General features: G+C 31.1%; 1 protein-coding gene across 1 annotated transcript; it reads right to left on the bottom strand.

The window, feature by feature from the left end:
- Positions 1 to 6,288: 6,288 nt before the first annotated feature.
- On the bottom strand, positions 6,289 to 7,927 carry LOC126689598 (ruBisCO large subunit-binding protein subunit alpha, chloroplastic-like). Its single transcript, XM_050384832.1, has 4 exons — positions 7,882 to 7,927; positions 7,689 to 7,773; positions 7,201 to 7,302; positions 6,289 to 6,652 (listed from the first exon to the last, which is right to left on the bottom strand). Exons 1-4 carry the CDS (start codon positions 7,925 to 7,927, stop codon positions 6,289 to 6,291), a joined length of 597 nt encoding a protein of 198 aa, XP_050240789.1.
- Positions 7,928 to 21,825: the final 13,898 nt, after the last annotated feature.

Here is a 21,825-nt window from a genome sequence, read left to right as displayed (position 1 = left end):
TGAAACTCGAGTGAGTTTCACCCTACCAAGTTTAAGTTTAAACTTAAAGTTTAAGTCTTGTGCGTTGCATGCTACATGTGTGTGTATATGCATGAAAAATGATTTAAATTTAATATTTATTGTAGAAAAGAGGTGGTGCAGTCTTACTCCTGTCTAGTTAATTCTTATTATAATTCCTTTGTGTAGCGTGCGAATATGCATGAAAAATGATCTGAATTTAACGTATATTGTAGAAAAGAGATAGTGTAGTCCTACTTCTATCTAGCTAATTCTTATTATAATTTCTTCGTGTACCGTGTGAATATGCATGAAAAATGATCTGAATTTAACATATATTGTAAAAAAGAGGTGGTGTAGTCTTATCCCTGTCTAGAAAAATATATTTTTTATTAATGTACTTAAAATAAATAATAAAAATAAATGAATATTTTACTTTTAAGTTACATAATGAATGCATGTTGTGTGAAACTAAGGTATCATAATATGCATATATATATATATATAATTGAATGGAAGATGGTAGAGGTACCTAATATATATATAAAATGATTTTCAATGATACATTGAACTTTAAGGCTCAATTAATCACATATATTTAAATGGAAAACCCTTGAATTTAATAATTAAAAACTATTCGAAACAATAATTGAAATAATGTTTAAGTGAAACCTCAATTCAATAATTAAGAACAATCTAAATTATTAAACATTTAAAATTTTGAAGTAGAGAGAGACTCACATGAGAATTTAATTTTTGTCCTTGAAAGCATGGAAGAAGGCATTGAAACTTGAGTGAGTTTCACCCTACCAAGTTTAAGTTTAAATTTAAAGTTTAAGTCTTGTGCGTTGCATGCTACATGTGTGTGTATATGCATGAAAAATGATCTAAATTTAATATTTATTGTAGAAAAGAGGTGGTGTAGTCTTACTCCTGTCTAGTTAATTCTTATTGTAATTCCTTTGTGTAGCGTGTGAATACGCATAAAAAATTATCTGAATTTAACATATATTGTAGAAAAGAGGTGGTGTAGTCTTGCCTCTATTTAACTAATTCTTATTATAATTCCTTCGTGTAGCTTATGAATATGCATGAAAAATGAACTGAATTTAACATACATTGTAGAAAAGAGATGGTGTAGTTTTATCCTTGTCTAGAAAAATTATTTTTTTATTAATTTACTTAAAATAAATAATAAAAATAAATGAATATTTTACTTTTAAGTTATATAATGAATGCATGTTGTGTGAAACTAAGGTATCATAATATGCATATATATATATATATATGAATATGCATGAAAAATGAACTGAATTTAACATACATTGTATAAAAGAGATGGTGTAGTTTTATCCCTGTCTAGAAAAATTATATTTTTATTAATTTACTTAAAATAAATAATAAAAATAAATAAATATTTTACTTTTAAGTTATATAATGAATGCATGTTGTGTGAAACTAAGGTATCATAATATGCATTTATATATATATATATATATAAAATGATTTTCAATAATACATTGAACTTTAAGGCTCTGACAGTTTTTAGACCCCTTAAATAACAACTGGATTAACCTAGTTAATTAGCCAAGATGTTACTTAGTCCAAATTCAAAGTCTAGGTTATCACAATTAAACAATCATATCATGCATAGCAGCGGAAAATAAATAAGACAATTATATGATAACTCAGGAAAACCAAACTGGTAAAAAACCTGGGGAGGATTTAACCTAACTATCCTCAACGTAAAAAGCAAATCCACTAGAAAGAATCGAAGTTCATACAAAAGGACTTACAAGCACCCCCGCTTGACTTCCTAGTGCTACCAACCAGTAGAACTTACTGACACGACCACGTGCAAGCTCCGAATCCACGGACTCCTTCTTTCTTGGATTCCCACCAGCTACAAGCACCCCCGCTTGTGTATTCTTTAAGTTTTAATGGCAGCAACTGAATTGATCATCAAGGTGTAGAAAATATCTCCTCCTTGAAAACCCTAAGTTTGTGTAAAGGAAAGCTCCTTTAGATCTCACAAGAGATTTACACAAACCGCAATATGAACAACTTTTAGAGAGCCTTTGGGTACAAAACCCTAAAAATAAAAAGAGGCACAAGAGGCACTCTAATCTCTCTAAAAACCAACTTCAAAAAACGTTCTAGGGTTTCCCTTATATATAGGAGAGTTTTACTTGAACCCTAATACGTTTAAGTAGAGTTTGGGCTGAACTGGAACTCTGCAGAAAAATAAATCTGCACATGGTTCGATCGATCGAGTCTAATTTTCGATCGATCGAGCCTTGCAAATTTAGTCCAATAAATTCTGCAATCACTCGATTCCAATTTCACAAATAAACATACTTTGAGCAAGCCAGAACCTAGACTCTATGTTTTGATCATGGTTTGCCAACATAATACAAATTGAAGTTCTAATACATTAGTTCCTAATTTCTTAGAACCTAACAGGCTCAATTAATCACATATATTTAAATGGAAAACTCTTGAATTTAATAATTAAAAATTATTCGAAACAATAATTGAAATAATTTTTAAGTGAAACCTCAATTCAATAATTAAGAACAATCTAAATTATTAAACATTTAAAAATTTGAAGTAAAGAGAGACTCGCATGAGAATTTAATTTTGTCCTTGAAAGCATGGAAGAAGGCACTAAAACTCGAGTGAGTTTCACCATACCAAGTTTAAGTTTAAACTTAAAGTTTAAGTCTTGTGCGTTGCATGCTACATGTGTGTGTATATGCATGAAAAATGATCTAAATTTAATATTTATTATAGAAAAGAGGTGGTGTAGTCTTACCCCTGTCTAGTTAATTTTTATTATAATTCCTTTGTGTAGCATGTGAATATACATGAAAAATGATTTGAATTTAACATATATTGTAGAAAAGAGGTGATGTAGTCTTATCTCTATCTAGTTAATTCTTATTATAATTCCTTCATGTAGCGTGTGAGTATGCATGAAAAATGATTTGAATTTAACATATATTGTAGAAAAGATGTGGTGTAGTCTTATCCCTGTCTAGCTAATTCTTATTATAGTCCATTTGTTTTGCAAGGAGGTAGAAAACCCCTCTTTTATATATATATATAAGTTAGCGTTAATATATAATAGCTAAATTATTAATTTTTGGAAATGGTATCTCATACGGATTAGTATTTCAATTGTAGGTTTTGGTAATTAGAAGTTAGCACATAGTAGTTAATAATTAGAAAATTACTTTGCAATTTTTTTAAACCAACCCCTTAAAAAAGTTTTAGAAGAGTTTAAATCACGTTAATAAATTATCTCTCTATTCATTTTTTTTTAAATCATGTTAAAATAAAGTTACTAATAAAATTGTTATTAGTAAACATTTCTTAGCCTTATCTAATTAGCTCTGTTGCCAAATTTATATAAACTCTTTTATTTTATTTTATTTTATTCCTTTTTTTTTTAAGAATATAACACAACCAAAAACCTATAAATGATAATTTACATTCAATATAAAGAATATAATCAAAATTATTCATAATTTAAAATTAAGAAATTAACACAAGTTATAAATTAAGATATAAATTTAGAAAAACAATAAAGAATAAACCTGTTTGTTTTCTCTATCACTTTGAGAGCGTGTTTTTTTTTTTTTTTTTTTTTTTTTTTTTACACGTAGTAATATAATTTAAATAATAAAAAAAAGGATTAGATGAAGAGTTTGAATTGTAATTGTAGATACTCAAGAATTCTTGGCTTTGGCTTTGGCTTTTTGGCTTGATTGCCTTGCCTTGAATCCTTTTTGTCCCACATTGGAAAGATGACTTTCCTCTTTCTACCTTATAAGGCATGAACCAATTAGAAAGAGTACCACTAGTTTGGTTACAAGCCAAAAAGCCAAAGCCAAAGCCTAGAATTCTTGAGTACCTACAATAAAAGGAACCAAACTAGTGGTACTCTTTCTCATTGGTTCATGCCTTATAAGGTAGAAAGAGGAAAGTCATCTTTCCAATGTGGGACAAAAAGGATTCAAGGCAAGGCAATCAAGCCAAAAAGCCAAAGCCAAAGCCAAAGCCAAGAATTCTTGAGTACCTACAGTAATCAAATTAAAATTTTTTATCAACTTATAAATTATAATAATAAAAGGATTAGATGAAGAGTTTGGATTGTAATTAAATTAAGATTTTTTATCAATTTAGAAATTATAGAAGAAGAAGATAAGTACAAAAAAACTAATATTAATTTTTTTTAAATTCTTTTTTTTTTTTTGCAATTTAGTGCAGCCACTTGGCGCAACTACAGCTTCTATGCCCAACTTTTATTATATAGTATAGTATATGATATACAATAGCAAGTGGTAGTGGCCCTACACCCTAGTGAGTTTTAATCTCCACATTTTATTTAGTTAGTGGATGATGTGACAATCTCTCATTAAAACAAAAAGAGATTCCTTTTAAAAAAGTATTTGAGGTAAGTTAAATATATATATGCTGGAGATTATGGGATGAATAATGAGAGAATATAAGTAACTTTAATGATTTAGAGACACAAGTGAATTTTCTATCTTTAAGACAATATTTTCTGCCACTTAATAGTTTGCTATATGGTCACAAGTCACAAGTCACAAGCAAATTTATCTCAAGGATACAACAAAACCAGATTTCTTCAAATAAAAATCTTGCGGAATTCCGTGAATTTCTCTTTTAATGGTGTAAAATTGTAAAAAAAAATATGAAGCCTATATTTATAGACAATGAAGAGTAGCCTTTGAAAATGTAGTTTTGGAAAGTAAAAAATCACTTCGGTTGGTACAAGCTTTTAAATTCGTGTCTTGAATGTTACTAGCTGTTATTCTTACTAGTTTATAACCTCATGCATATGCATGGATACACTTAAAGATATACAATAAAATGCATAATATAATTCCTATATATATAATTGAAATACTATTGATAGTCATTTTTATAATTTGTTAACTTTTAAAAAAAATTTGTAAGGATATTATTAAGTATAAAATGTAAATTGTCCATATTTTTTTTTATTATTATTGTGAATAACTTTTTTTATACGATTCATTTATTCTAAACTGTGGGGACCAACAATTGACGGGCCAGGCCCATTCGCTGATGAAGGGCCCAAAGGTCTAAGCCGAAAAAGGGTCATGGCCAGAGTTCAAGAATAGTGTGGCCCAAATTGGCCCGGAGAAGCAGCCGAGGACAGTGTAGTCCTCGGCTGACTCAAGAGTAAGGGCAGAAAGGTAAAAGGACGTGCTTGAAGGGAAATCCAAAATATCTAAGAAAAGCTTCCTCTGCCGCCTTCCCCAAGCATATCTCTGCGCCTAGCAGAGCCTTACCCATTAACTTTATCAACAACTCTCAACGACTTAGGTCTGGGACTGATGGGACAAGTATCAGTCTTGGAAATGTTGACCCTACACGTGGACGAAGGAAATTGAAGGCAGGCCACTATAAAAGGAAAATATGCAACCTAAAGGGGGGGATCCTTCCAGAAAAAAGGACCAAAAAAAGGGATGAAAACCTCTAAATCATGCATGAACAACTTTACAAAACCATAGCCGAGTAAACATGACTTAGCCTTTCGATCCCACTCTCTACAAATGATATTGTATGGGCCCATTTACGTGCGAACCCAACCCAACTGCGGTTCCGCGCAAATCGTGTGCTTACATAAACTCTTTGGTTTTTGTACTTAATAACTCACTTGGATGAATATTTATGATGTGGTCCCATATTTGATTCTAAAATTAAGAAATAAAACTCTTTAAGAATAAATAATTTAGGACACATGGCGCAAAATTGGAACTCTAATTTAGAATTCTAATTTGAGTTTCTCTCAACTTTACCTATTATTATATGAGAAAATCAAAAATAGGTTTTGGAGATTTCTGAACAAAAGATCAAGGAAAAAGAATAAAGAAATTTCTTTAAGATACCCTCATCATTATTATGGCAATATTATACCAAGTCCAAAAACAGAGTACCCAAAAAAAAACTGGGAAAAAAAGAAAAAAGAAAAAAAAAAGGAATCTTACATGTGTTGAGTGAGATTACAAAGACTAATAGGCTAACAGCTACTGGTTATGAAATCCCTTTCTTTATGTATGGCTTTTAATACTCTCACAATCCAAAAGTCAGATTGAAAGCTGACTTGTCCGACCTCTCAGTTTCTAATCTCTAAAGCTTTTTTAATCATCATCTCAAGTAACCAAGAAAATTCAAATTGTTTGTTTCAAACCAATGTGACACATACAGGTCTTTCTCAGCTTTCAACGAGCTTTCCATCTAATTTTTTCTTGAAGGAGTTTTGATTGGAACATGAGGCATAGTTGGCTTAGGTTTCTTCATCTTTTCCACCAACACAGCTTGAGTGATAAGAACTACACTATCAATTGACACTGCATTTTGAAGTGCACACCTTGAAACCTGACAAGGATCTACAACTCCAGTACTGAGAAGATCTTCATATCTGCCTGTCATTGCATCGTATCCAGTTTGCCAATTACAAGTTCTAGTCTTCTCTACAAGAATTTCTCCATCGACACCTGCATTAGAAGCAATTGATTTTACAAGTGCAAGGAGAACCTGCAATTCAACATTAGCAATAGTTTCTATGATCAGGGCAGTAAATGTCCACAAATAAAAGGTCCTAAAAGATGTTGAAAAACCAAAAGATGAAAAATGAAAGTTGACAATTTCAAATTTAAAGCATAATAATCTATATTTTACATTATCTGACTGAATTCTGAACTAGCAAACAAATAAAAAGTAAAAGTTCCCAGGAAACAATTTAAGAAAAGGGGAGACCTCAGATGAGGGACAAGATCTTTCACTCACTGTCATTCATAGTAGCAAATATGCTTACTATTTCTTACCAATTGCTGGTAGTATAATTGATGGGACTGACAAGACCTTCTTCCTTGGACGACCTCATCAAATATACCCGTCCACCTTAACACAACACGGACGAACACAGGCGAGTCATTTAATAAAAGCATTCAATGCCTCGGACAGTTATCAATCAATTGGCAGACCGTTGGAACCTCATCAAAATCCATATTCATGAGCCCTAAGGCGTTACAAAAAGGGCACTAAAGCCACAATTAAGGCCCTAACAGCTAGAAACCATGAAGCTGTATATATACACACTGATCATAGACAAGGAAGGTATACAGATTCACCTAAAAATATTCTCACATTGATATTCTGATATCTAGAACTTTCTTATTATTCTCAAAAGCTTCCATATATTGACTTTGGCATCGGAGCTGTTGTGGCAGGCACCACACCTGTGACCACCTGTGACCACCATTTCATGATGCATTATGATTGTTTACATTTCAGTTGATTTTATATCACATATAGAAGAAACTTTTTACTATAATTAATCTCTACTTTGTTTTAATTGGAATTCTTACAATACAAATATGTAAGTACATATATGTAATTGCAGGTACAAAACTATAGCCATGCTTAGCATGCCATCAATCTCATTGAAATTTATGTTAAATAAAGAATATAAGAAAATTGTGTTGTTTTAACCTTGCAATGGCAAAGACAAGATTTAATTTAATTATTCAAATTTCTTAATATTCTTCATTTAATGATGGTATATGTTCAAGAAATCATTGTATTTTTCTTTTGTAAACCATTATTACTATCTGAAATCAGTATGTAGCTATAACCCAGCAACCCCAGTAGGCATGACTACAGCTTCAGTCCCACTAGCTACCATGGTTTCTGCCTCACCTTCTCTAATGTGATTACCATCTAAAAATAAGCAGTAAAACTTACAAGAGACCACATATCAAATTGTCTTAAATAAGATATCATACATAACAATTACAATTAGGACATCTGTTAGGCATTGAGGTAAACCTTCAACACTTACCTTTACAACTATGAGTTTAACAAAATCTTTCATTTCTTTCAATAAGTTCAATGATGTGATCCTTGTGGTTACATTGTCATGTAATAATCATTTTTTAATATGTGTTTATAGTCATGGCAAAAGTTATGGGGATATAGGAAGTATACAAATGAATAGAAGCATAGCTTTCCATTCTTGAATTATTTACAATAATATGAGAATTTCTTGAATAACTTGGGAGTAGTTGAAATGTTTGTAATTCAACTGTTTTCTGAATTACTATTTTCTCGAGTCTCTCATATAGGTTTTCAACGCATGATGTCTAAATCATTGTAGGCAATTATTTCAAGTTGCAATTGTTGTTGGTGGGGGAAATATCACCTCACAAGTAAGACCAAAAAACCCTTTCAAAGTGACAGAATTTTCAAAACTGCTTGTGGGGAAACTTCTTTCTATTTTGTTTATCTCCAAATTGCAAAAACAATTATTTGTCCCATGAAAGAAAAAGATTTTGATTTTCGTCTTTCCATGGTCCAAAACTTTTGCAGTTTAACTCTGTCTATTTTTATATCAAATTTCTCAAGAAGAGTTAATATTAGTATATATTCTAAAACCTTTACCATAAAAGAGTTTCTAGAAAATTTTACATTATAGATAATTTATTTGAAAACTTGATTTATTTTTATTTTTTTAAAAGAAAACACTCTACGATCGGATCTAAAGGTTAGGTTGGGAGATAAAGAATTTTTTCCCAATATTTTTAGTATCTTTTGGTATTTTTTTCACCGTTCATCTGTTGATTACATTGGGTAAATCCTTTATTTGAATTGATTGAATATGCACATATTAATCCTTTCAGTTGTAAACATAACATCTATTTTCATGCTTGTTAGAATAATGTGGCCCAACATGATATTTTATGATGTCTCTATTATCAATAATTAATTATTCAAAATTTCTTGTGAAATTTTGCAATATTTTTATGATTTAAAATATTTTTAATATTGAAATATGTCTACTTGATATTGTAGACTAAGATTATGAATCATTTCATTATAGTCCTTTACTTGACCATATCCATCATGATGTAGCCTATTCTGAAAGGTACATTTGTTAGGACATATGTGATTCACTTGTTAGGAACATATGTCACTATTTTATGTAATTGGCTAATCCTTTGACAAAACGCACTTTACTTGTATTTGGCTAGATTTAGGATGTGTTAATACTATAAGAAACTTTGTTTCAAGATCAAGGGTTGAAGCCATGCAAATCTATCTAAGATTCAAGCTGAAAAGTGTCTGTCATTAAAGCTTGACAGCTAGCCATCTATTGAGCTTAAAGAGATGTTTAGCCCCGTGGCTCGACAGCAGCTCGACAGATAGGGTATCTTTTGAGGTTTATGAAAAACAGAATTTCAGTTCTGTTTTGACTCTAATCCGTGATTATGTGTTTGAGATTTCTTTTCTCACAACCCTAGACATATAAAAGGATTATTTTAAGGGCCGTCAAAGTGTTCATAAGTTGCATAAGTGTTGAGCAAAGTTTGTTCAAGCAAATTGTGACCAGAGACACAAAATTTGCCCTAGTTCATCTTTCTTGTGAAGAAGTTGCTGTGTTTGTACACTGTAGGGTTTTGTGACCAAGCATCTTCTTGATCTTCATTGTTGGGATGAACTGAAGAACTTTGCAGCAAACAACCTTTTCTAGTTGGTGATTGAAGTCGCGTATTGGGATCCGCGCAATTGGTTAGTCACGTACTGGGAGCTGTGCATCAAAAGGAGAAATTGTCACAAAAAAACAAGTCCAATTAGGCATTGGGGTAAGGGTTCAACTGTAAGTTAGTATAAGGTATTGTGATTCATTTACTTGTAACCGCTTGTTGCGATAATAGTGGAATTTCAGGAGTGGTGACCTTAAAATCACCTAGTGGGGTTTTTGCCATGTAGGTTTTCCCTATTTGTAAACAAATCACCATGTCAATTTATTTTCCGCTGCATACTTAGTTTATTGGTGATTTGTTTGTGCTACCACGTGTTTGCATGTTAGTTAACTTAATTAATTCACTTGGCTAAATTAATTGATTAATTTATCACAAGGGGTCAATTTGTTTTTGGCCTATCAACATTGTTGGACTATGATAGAAAGGAGGTGCAAGTTAAAATTGCTCAGACTATGGAAGACAATAAGGGCTAGTCTTTCAATGGTTAGTGCATAATAATCTCGGAAGTCCTTCCATAATGAGATTCATTCATGTTGAGTGTTGGCCTTAATAAATCTATTGTGTCATTGCCAGTAACTTGGCCTCCTATAAGAGGAGTTGTCATTATAGTGATTCTAGATAAGAACGATAGATGAATTCATACGTTAGTATGGAGTTAAAAAAGTAATGACATGTTAATGAACTTCTTCATTAATGAATCTAATTAATGAAATTATTTATTAATGAATGTAACATATCTGTTACATGAATTGTTATTACTATAGAAAGGATTTTATGGCTAGTCATGTCCTTTATGAATATTATAAATATTGTCAAGGCCACACTTGCAAGGGGTGTGAGAAGAGGAAATAAAGCTCTTTTTAATCCTGTCCAGCTAGGGAGAGCATCCTAATTGCTTGTAAGGTCCTTGAATAATATAATTTAGTATGTAAATTTCTCACATTTTATTGTTGATTTTTATTACATATGCACATGATATAATTGTTAATTGATAGATGTATTATATTTGTTTCTCTTGAATTATTACTTTTTTTAAGTATAATTCCTACAAAGGTTAAATGGTTAATGTAACTTTATGAATCTATGAATCTGTTATTGCTACTGGGCTCTTTTATTATTTGCAAAGCAAATATTGTGTTTTATTTTTTGGCTACACAAAATGAGCTTTAGGATATGGTTTATCAGCAGCTCATTTTTGGAGTTATTTGGTAATACGCACATTGTCTTTTTTTCCTTTTATTTTTTCTTTTATAAGTACACACATTGTCTATGTAGGCACATTGTTAGAGCAATAGTTCAGAAAATCAGCTTCACTCTAAGGCAGCAAGAACTAGAGCCAAAGGTAATAATACATGTACTCATTTGATTATAATTAACCATAGCAGTTTGCTTCAGGCTTATGACTTCTTTGACATGATGAATTGGGTTGATGGGTTTGTAACCCAAAATGAATTTTAATGTTATGACATTTGTACTACCATTAACTGTATTAATTGCAACAAATAGTGTCTGATATGTTCTCCAATACCTTGGAATCAAAGATCAAAAGCTGTTATATAGTCGATCAACTAAACCTAAAAAGTTTGTGTCAATAGTTAAAAAAGTTAAGTTATTGAACAGATCAACATGAGGTTCAATTAAGATTCAATGTTTTACATTTATTTTCGTTTTGGTTGATTCATTGAACTGGTTTGTCTTACATTCTTGGGATCCGAATGGTTGCCCACTTTCTAATATTGTGAAGTGTTACGGGACTGAAACAGGAGTTCAATGGACCTAATTAACCCCTAACATTACTTGTAAAGTGTTAATATTAATGGATAGAAACAATTAAATTCATTAAGAACCAATCGCAATACAAAATTCTATATGAATTTAACCATTTCACCATCAAATTCATGTATAATTATTTCAAAATTCTTAAACACATTATTATTATGTATTGTTATTTAATATGATACTATGAACCTTAAAAAATCATTTTATTATAAATAGTAAATGAAATGTTATAACACTATTTCAAAAAAAAAAAAAAAAATGAGTACTTTAAAAAATCTTCCTAATGACATATTGGTTGAAATCTTTTCGAAAGTAGGCAAAGATTTCGCAACACTCCTGGGAAACATTAAGTTAAGGTATAAAAAACTATATTCTCAATTTGTATCTACTTATTTATTTCCCTCTATATAAATTATTTAGTCTATTAATTTAATTTTTTCTTTTTTCTTAATTAGTTGCAAATGCTTCAACAAGTTAACAGAAAACAAATTAGTCCTCCAACAAATTCAACTAACTCCATAATTCAATCACCCAACTCTACTACATGACAAAGAAAAAACTCTAATTTTTTCATGTTATGAAGCAGAAAATCCCCATGTGCTACTGATAGTGGGAAGCTACAAATACTTTTTGAATGAAGAAGTCGTTGAAGGAAAAAAATTATTTGAAAAAACTCTTCCATGTGGCAATTTTATTGTAGCTTATATTCAAGGAATCATGCTACTTTGTGAGTCAAATCCTGGAGGCAATGATAACCTTTTGGAAATTTTAAATGATGAACATGGGAAGCATTGGCTTCTAAATTGCCGAAAAATGCTTTGACTACTTTCTGCGAGAACCGCCCTGTATCAAATTCCAAACTTTCAAGCATGCCACAAAATTGGAACGGGACATTGGAACCGAGATGAACCTTATCCTTACGGTTATGAAGAATTTGTGGTTACGTGCAAAAGATGCTCAATCGACCTTGAAATGTTTAAGTTGGTGAACAAGCTTCTTTAATTCCCTTTTATTTTATTTTTTTCCCTCATTGTAGCATCACTTAAATAATAAGATGCAATATTATGTTTTTTTATTAATTGTTTGTTAAGCTTTGCAAAAGTTTTACAATTATGATTTCCTTAATGGTTTGCCAAAAGGAATGAGGCGTAACTACAAATTTTTGATAATCACAAGGATAAGGTTCATTACACTTTGAATTTTCCACAATTGATAATCATTCCTTTTGGCAAATCATTAAGGAAATCATAATTGTAAAACTTTTGCAAAGCTTAACAAACAATTAATAAAAAACAGAATATTGCATCTTATTATTTAAGTGATGCTACAATGAGGGAAAAAAAATAAAATAAAAGAGAATTAAAGAAGCCTATTCACTAACTTAAACATTTCAAGGTCAATTGAGCATCTTTTGCACGTAACCACAAATTCTTCATAACCGTAAGGATAAGGTTCATCTCGGTTCCAATGTCCCATTCCAATTTTGTGGCATGCTTGAAAGTTTGGAATTTGATACAGGGCGGTTCCCACAGCAAGTAGTCAAAGTATTTTTTGGCAATTTAGAAGCCAATGCTTCCCATGTTCATCATTTAAAATTTCCAAAAGGTAATCAATTCCTCCAGGATTGGATTCACAAAGTAGCATGATTCTGTGAATATAAGCTGCAATAAAATTGCCACATTGAAGAGTTTTTTCAATTAATTTTTTTCCTTCAACGACTTCTTCATTCAAAAAGTATTTGTAGCTTCCCACTATCAGTAGTGCATGGGGATTTTCTGCTTCATAACATGAAAAAATTAGGGTCTTTTCTTTGTCATGTAGTAGAGCTGGGTGATTGAAATATGGAGTTAGTTGAATTTGTTGGAGGACTAATTTGTTTTCTGTTAACTTGTTGAAGCGTTTGCAACTAATTAAGAAAAAGGAAAAAATTAAATTAACAGACTGAATAATTTATATAGAGGGAAATAAATAAGTAGATACAAATTGAGAAAATAGTTTTTTATACCTTAAATTAATGTTCCCCAGGAGTGTTGCCGAATCTTTGCCTACTTTCGAAAAGATTTCAACCAATATGTCATTAGGAAGATTTTTTAAAGTATTCTTTTTTTTTTTTTTTTTGAAATAGTGTTATAACATTTTGTTTACTATTTATAATAAAATGATTTTTTAAGGTTCAGGATATAATCCATTTCTCTCCTCTTCTTCTTTTACTTTGTTTGTTCTCTACTTTTTCAAATTTCCAACTCTGATGTGTCTTCAGCGTTGCACTATTGCATGTTATCCATCTCTCTCTCCTTGTCTCTTTAATGTTTTCTTTTCCTTTCTTTTATTATTTTCTTAGAGGATTCACGTCAAAGATGCTAAAATAGCTAAAATGCTAAAAGCATTTTAGCACCCAAAACACTAAAAAACCCATTACATTAAAGGTGCCAAAAATCAAATTCTTTTGCTTTCGCACTTTATCTTTGCTGGATGGTAAACACGCAAAAAAAAAAAAAAAAAAAAAAAAAAAAAAAAAAAAAACCTTTAGAAAGGCAAGTTATTGGACTCAACATTATGTAATGTTATTAGAGGAGTTTGAGTAATGTTATTTGAGTGTTTTGATATACGTGTGGGTGAAAAAGTGTGTGAAAATGTGTGTAATGTTGTTTAAAATGCTCAAAAGTGTGTTCAAACACACTTACCAAACAGGAAGTTTGTCAAAATTGATGGGAATTTAAATGAAGGTAAGTTTTTGCTTCTTTGTGTTGGGAGTAATTGCTTGATGATCAAATTACCCGACTCGGAGTACATATCTGATACCTTTGGGCAGTTTTTGTCTGATGAGACTATTTGTTTTCTGGGTACTGGAATGAGCAACAAAGTTTCAGAGCTAGGCAACTTTTATTTTTGTACACACGGAACAATGTTTGGCAAATTTAGATTAAGAGTACAACAAAGGCTGTCTGTAAACACAGGTGTTGAAGTAGGCTTTTTGGCTGCTAAAATTCTGAAGAAACCCAATGTTGAGAATTATGGATTAGCAGAGTTGGCAGGTGAAGTTGGAATGGATATAAAGGAACCAATTGGTGAATGTCCTGACTGGAATGCTAAGGTGTTCTCACATGAAGAGGTCAAGTATGCAGTGCACAATGCCTATACTTCTTATGTTATTGCCTTATTGGGAATAAACTCTTTGATATGCTCTAAGCCTCTAAGGCCATCTTGTCTATGGGTTTGACTGCTTTAATTCTGTGTTGTTATATATGCTATATATGCTAATGTTGCATGTGATTTGTGTAATTCGAACTACTTTAATGAAATTTCTGGTTGTGTTTGGTTTGTCCTAAATCATATATAATAATTTATTCTGCTTCAGTCTTCTCATAGAGAAAGGTCTCAAAAATTTTGAGTTAATAATTATTTGTCTTGGGATTTCTCCAAAATTGTGGAACAATAGAAATCCAACTCAACTGAAATTTTTAATGAGTGTATTGAATCATGATTGATTATCATTTTGACAACTTGAAATTTCAATTTTTGTAAGCTAGTTTAGCACACAGTAGGTTTTCAATGTTTGTCTCCTAATCTCACATATGGATATGCGCCAAACAATTTATCTCTTTCTCTATACCAAAATCAATTTTGGAAATTATGTTTCAACTTGCCTTCACCATGTATCACTTTACTCAAGGTTAATTAAATTCATTTTTTTGTTATCTCTTTTTGTTATATTTTATACATGAACCATATATTAATTTGATTCTCTGTACAAAATAAATTTTAATTTTGTTAGTATTCATTCATTGAGTTATGCATTAAATCTATCTTCATTTGAGCAAGTTGAGACTAATAGGTGATTATAATAAAGTTGTAATGGATTAATAGTTCTTAAGATAAATTAGATTATATTGTTAAACGCATTAAACTTTATATTATTTTTGCCCCATTTATAATTTTATTTTGTAGTTAATGTTTCTTCTTTTTATTTGCAAATAGTTTTTAATTATAAGTGCATTAGAAAATATCAATTTGAATATGATAAATTAAGTGGGGGAGGAGGGGGGGGGGGGGGGAGGAAGAGAGAGAATAGAGAACTATTTGAATATGTATGATAAATTTGTTACTTGGAACATTAAAATATAAGCCTAAATTTATATGAAAGCTCCAAGAATTCATTAAAATAAAATGTTTAGAAAATAATGAAATATGAAAAGATTACCATGAAAATAATCATAATGATATCCAAGCTTTTGATATAACCATTCTAATTTTTTTCCTTTCTAAATGCATGTCACTTACAAAATTTCACTAAACTGTGAATGGAAAATATCGCTAAATTACAAGATTCATTATTTTTCATGTGAGTTAAGAAAGTAACAATAGACCATTAACATGATAAATTCTGCTTAGTGTTTCATTAAACAATATTTCAATTTGTGGTATGAACAAAAATAAACATTGGCGGAAGTTTTAAGAAGCCCAATCTAAAAAAATATTTTCTTAATAAAAACCAAGTTTAAGCAATCACTGATAACTTCAACTTCTATGAATTCTCAATTGAACATGAGTTTTACTTGGGTTGGGATAGAATCAGTATTCAATATTCTTACAGAACTTCCATCACTTGTAATAGCATCAATTCATTAAAATCACTCACCCTCCAAGTCATACTTTTACCTACCATATTTAGCAATTAAATACAATCTATACCATGGTTTTCGTAAAAATTGCTGATATTTTGCTGATAAAATCTATACCATATTCTTACAGAACTTCCATCACTTGTAATAGCATCTGTTCATTACAATCACTCACCCTCCAAGTCATACTTGTCTGCGCATGGATGGTGTATATTTTGCTGCTCTGTATACCATACATAGATTCAAAAGTCATTAGATCAAAAGGGTATCAAATTAGATAGTCATATGAGTCATCCTCTCATAACATGTGTGGATCCTATTAGTGTCAACTCTAGGATTAGGCCTAAGACTCCCATAAAAAATGTTGCACTCCCTTTATAAAAAAGCTTCATCCTCGTTATACAAAAGTCCAAAATTTTATGATAACAATTGGTTTATATAATGAAAAAGGGTTTGTACACTATTTGTTCTGTCTCAAAAAAGTTTTTCAAAATATAAGATCAATAAGAACTCTGAACAATTTAGTGAGCGTAGACACACAGAGCGTGTAAATATGTCTAGTCTCAATAACGAATATTTTCCCTAATATTTTGAAACTTCAATTTTGTACACCAACATCCTACTTTGTAAGTTGTCAGGGAGAGGGAAAGCTATCACAAAGTCTTTCTATTGAAATTGGACCTAAAATTTGAACCTTAAAACTGGACCTTAATTCTGGACCTAACTTCTGTCTTCGGAATCTGTCTTTTTATAGATGAAGTGGACCATGGTAAGTCTTCAAAAGTAACCTGAGTTAATTAAAGTGAACTCAAGTTAATTTGTTGGTAGAGTCTTGAACAATAAAAGTAGTCTATCTGGCAGTCTGTCCTAGTACGCATGCTAGTGAACAGTAACTTTCTATCTGTGAGAATCTGCATACGAATAATATTCTGTCAAAATATCTTTCTGGATCTGTTTGCATTCTGTCATTTTATCTTTTGGTCTTTTGTCTTCTTTTTGTCTTATCTGTCTCCTTTTGTCTTATCTGTCACATGTAATAAGGGTCTTGGGAATCTTGAAATGCTTCTGGATGAGTTCTGTAGTTTGGAGAAGAGGATTCCATTACTGTGTCATCTTCATCGTCTGATATTTGTGATGCAGCTTCAAGCAGTTGCTTTTTAAGCTGTCTTCTGTCTGAAACAGAGGCAAGCTAGCACTGAACTTGACTCTTTTCTAAAAAGAAATTAGAACTTTCTGTCTAGGAGGAAGAGGTCTTTTTCTGTAATTCTTGGCAAATATGATCAAAATTAAACTTATTCCACCATTTTAATTTAAACTTTCTGGCGAGCATAGGAAAAGGATACTGGGGATGCTTTTCTATCTTGTATTCCCATCTAATGATCCATGGGAGATCTGGAAACCTGTAAAAGAACTGTAAAAGATGTGGGAAATCCCTAAGATGCGGTATGTTAGGTTCTTTCTTGAAAGTCTCATAAGCTTTTAAAAGATCAGGGGGGAGAATCATAGCTTCAGGACCATAGGAATTCCACCAGTCAATGAACCATCTTGGAATCATCATGTCTTTCTTTCTAATGATCCAGGGTTGTGCTTTCCACTGAGAAGGGGTGAGAATCTGTTTTATAACAACTTTAGAATAACCAACTCTGTTTGGTTCCTGAGAACAAGGCATATGTGTTACTAATATTGAGTCTATATCTACTAAAATATGCTCATAAAATGTCTGGGTCTTAAAAGTTTCTGTCTTAGGATGTTCCCATCCTGGGGGTATGAGCTATCTAACTAGGGAGAGGGTGTCTTTTATGTGCTGGAATTCTGGTTCAATCCACAAAATAAAATTCCAAGAGTCTTTTGGGAGTTCAATGCTGTGATCTTCTTTTGGGATTTGGGTTTGGGTTTCCTGAGGGGTAAAGGATCTATATTTTGGTTGGTTGGAAGGAGAGGCCAAAGGAGGAAAGGAAGATGCAACTACATTAAATGGTTTCTTTAAAGGAGGTGTTGAGGAGGTTGAGGGTAGGGCATAAGTTTGTTTGGATGTTGGATTGGGGCTTGGGGAGAGTGGTTGGAAAGGGTTTGGACTACAGGTTAATGGGGATCTTTCTAGAGATTTATTTGAAGAGAAAGTGGGTGAAGTGAAAGAGGGACAAGGGAGGAATCTGGTAGGGGAAGGAGGAATCGGGGGAGCAACATAAGGTTGTCTGGTTTTGGGTTTTGGGGATTTGCTCTTATCTGCAGGGGAACTCATCTTCCCTGTAGAAATTCACGGGTTAGAAAATCAGGAATCGAATTAGTTTCCCCTTTAATATATTCAATATCAAAGTCAAAAACACTTAAAATAGCCTGCCATCGAGCAAAACTCTGTTTGGAAACAAGATTTTGAACATCTTTTGTAAAACTTCTTTAGCACCTTTACAATCAACTCTGATTAAAAACTTTTGATTAAAAAGATCATTTTGGAATTTTGAAATATATAGTATGATAGATAAAATTTCTTTCTTAATAGTGCTGTAATTCTGCTAGGTAGCTGACCAAGAGCCAGAATGAAATCTAACAATTTGTTCTTTAGCATCATTTTTTGCTACCTGTTTTAGAATTCCACCATAACTTATGTCAGAAGCATCTGTCTCAACAATTTTAAAAGTATTAGGAGAGGAAATAACAATACAAGGAAGTTGCTTAACATATTTTTTAATCTGTCTAACTATCATAGTATGTCTGTCTGTCCAAGGTGGAGGATTCTTTTCTAATCTTTTATACAAGGGTCTGCATATTTTTCTTAGTCCCTGAAAATGATCTGAAACATAATTTAAACTGCCAAGAAATCTCTGTAATTGATTTTTATCTTTTTTCTCGTCTGGGAATTTATTTGCAAATTGAATAGCTCTGTCAATAGGGCTTAAAGTTCCCTTATAAATAGTATGACCTAAAAATCGAATTTTATCTTGAAATAAACTTATTTTAGAGGCCAAAACAACTAAACCATTTTGTTTGATTACTCTGACAAATATATTCAAATGTTTCCAATGGTCATCTATTGTTTTAGAAAAGATTAGGACATCATCTATATAAACAATGGAAAAATCTGTGAAAGGTGTAAATATGTCATTCATTATATTTTGAAATTCACTAGGTGCATTCTTCAAACCAAAAGGCATAACATTCCATTCATAATGACCAAAAGGGACTGTAAAAATAGTTTTGTATCTATCTGTCTCATCTATCTGTATCTGCCAAAATCCACTTTTCATGTCAAATTTAGAAAATATGGTTGCTTCATGAAGTCTGTCAAGAAGATCTTTCTTATTGGGAATAGGATATCTTATCCACTGTAATGCTTTATTTAAAGGTTTATAGTTTATAACTAATCTTGGAACTCCTCGCTCCAATTCTGCCTGTTTATCAACATAAAAAGCAGCACAACTCCAAGGAGACTTGCTTTTTCTGATTAATCCTTTAGTTAAAAGATCTTCGATTTCTTTCTTACAATGTTCTAATAATTCATTATTCATTTGTATTGGCCTAGCTTTAGTAGGTATCTGTCTTTCATTAAAAATCTTTTTCATAAGGTAACTGTACTATATGTCGATGCCTGTGCCAAAAAGCAGTAGGTAGACTGGAACAAATCTCTGTCTCAATCTGTTGTCTAAATAACTTTATTTTATTATTTAGTATGGGGTCAGCTAATTGATCAGTTATTCTTTTATATTTTATTTCTGTCTTTAAAGATTCCAAATGTCTATTCTTTCTGTCAATTCTTTCTTTATCAATTTCCTTTATTATTGTATTAAGTGAATAAATATCTTTTGGAATTGGTGGTAAAATAAATTTAAAAAGTATATCTTTCCCTAGCACATTAGTTTTAATACCTTCTTCTGTCGTTAAAAAGGGGTAAAGTAAAGTCATAAAGGGGTTTCCTAGAATGATTTTAGAAGAAAGGTCTTTAATTAAAACAAAAACTGTTTTAAAGCAAACTCCATCATTACATATGTGAACTAGGTATTTTATAATTAATTATTAATTTTTCTCCATTAGCTTGAGTTAGTCTTTCAAATGATTTTTCATAATACTTTAAAGGTATTAATCCTTCTTGTATACAGTTCATGTCAGCACCTGAATCTATCAAAGCAATTTCTATCAAAGAAAACTCTTTATTAATTACTAAAGTAATTTTTGTATGCCATTTTTGGAAAATTACTCTGTCAATTAAACTTAAGAAATTCTGTCTATTGCCATCATCATCATCAAATTTTCTGTCTGTGGGGTTAGAAAATTTTTTTAAGTTTATTAATTCTGCAATATTTCGCTCATTAACGTCTGTGGAGTTTTCTTCCTTAATTTCTATCATTTCCTTTTTTACCATTTTTGCTTCTGTCATTAAGTCTTGTAGATTTACTGGTTTTATCTCTGCACCATCTTGTTTTATTTTCATTTTTACCTTTTCTTTCTTGTCTTTTTCATCCGTAACATGGTGTCCATATTTTTTACATTTATGACAAATAGTATTACTAACATGTCTGTCAGTTTTCTCATTATCTGATAACTCAGTAGTATTTAAAACTGCTATGTCTCTTTCTCTGTCTATTTCTAAAGGCGAATTTAGAATTTTCATTTTTTTAGTTAATTCTGTCAAATTATCATTTTGGGTATCTATTATAGATCTTTCAATTAATTTTAGTCTTTCATCTACCATTTCTTTTAAACTATTACACTTCTTGTCTTTCACTTCCAATTTTACTACACTATCACTTTTTTCTTTTAAATTACCATTAATATTTTTCCTACCTTTGTTGACTTTTTCTCTTTCATGTCTTATCTTTTCTTCTACTTCTATCTTCCTTCGGAGAGATTCTTTACTACTATTTGTTTTTGGTTTTTGCATGTCCTTTATTATCACTTTCCCTACATCTTCACTATTCTGTCTTTCAAACATTTCTTTTGTTTTGTCTTGTACTATAGTATTAGTCCTTTCTTCTTTTAACTTCTGACTTAGAAATTCTTTAAGAGTGTTATTTTCTTTTACTCTTTCTTCATTATTTGTCTTTATCTTTTGTCTTTCTATGTTTTCTATCATTTCCTTTACTATGCCTTTCCTTATCTTACCTCTTTCTTTGTCTTCGTTATCTCTGACACTTTCTATAGTACTTCTATCTTTTATACGTGTTATTCTTTCCTTAATTGGGTCAATTTTTTCATCAACTCTTCTGTCAGTTGCTTTTAACGTCTGTAAGTTCTTATCTACAACTTCTTTTAAACTATTACTTATACACCAATTATCTGTCGTAGTTTTTGTAAAAGATGATCTTTGATGGGGTTCAAATTCTATTTCTTTTTTCAAAGGTGAATTTAAAGCTTTCATTCTTTCATAGAGCTCCAAAAAAATATCATTTTTCTTTTCAACTTTGGTATATATAGTGGATATGTCAATATTTTCTAAAGATTCTAATTTTCTATTAATTTTGTCTAAAAAACTATCATTATTTTTATTAGTCTATCGGTTGATTTTATCATCTGTGAAAGTACTCCAATTATTTGTATTATTATAGTTATAATTATCCATATTATTGTTAGAGTCAGAATCTGTTTCATATTCCATATCACTATTTGACCAATTATCATCTACATCTTTCATGCTATAACTTTCATCATAATTTATATCATCATAGTCCACGTTTCAATTAGTGTGTGCCTAGCCTAAGTGTGAACAAGCAAACAGATGATGAACTGATAAATGTATTTATTCTCTTTCTAAGCAATTAATAATTACTAGCGGAACTATTACTAACCACTGGTTTCCTTGCTATCGGGACCACCTCCTCGGGAAACTCCATTGC

The sequence above is a fragment of the Quercus robur genome, chromosome 6, assembly GCF_932294415.1.
Source record: "Quercus robur chromosome 6, dhQueRobu3.1, whole genome shotgun sequence".
Classification (NCBI taxonomy): Eukaryota; Viridiplantae; Streptophyta; class Magnoliopsida; order Fagales; family Fagaceae; genus Quercus; species Quercus robur.
This window is presented reverse-complemented; position numbering and strand designations above follow the sequence as displayed.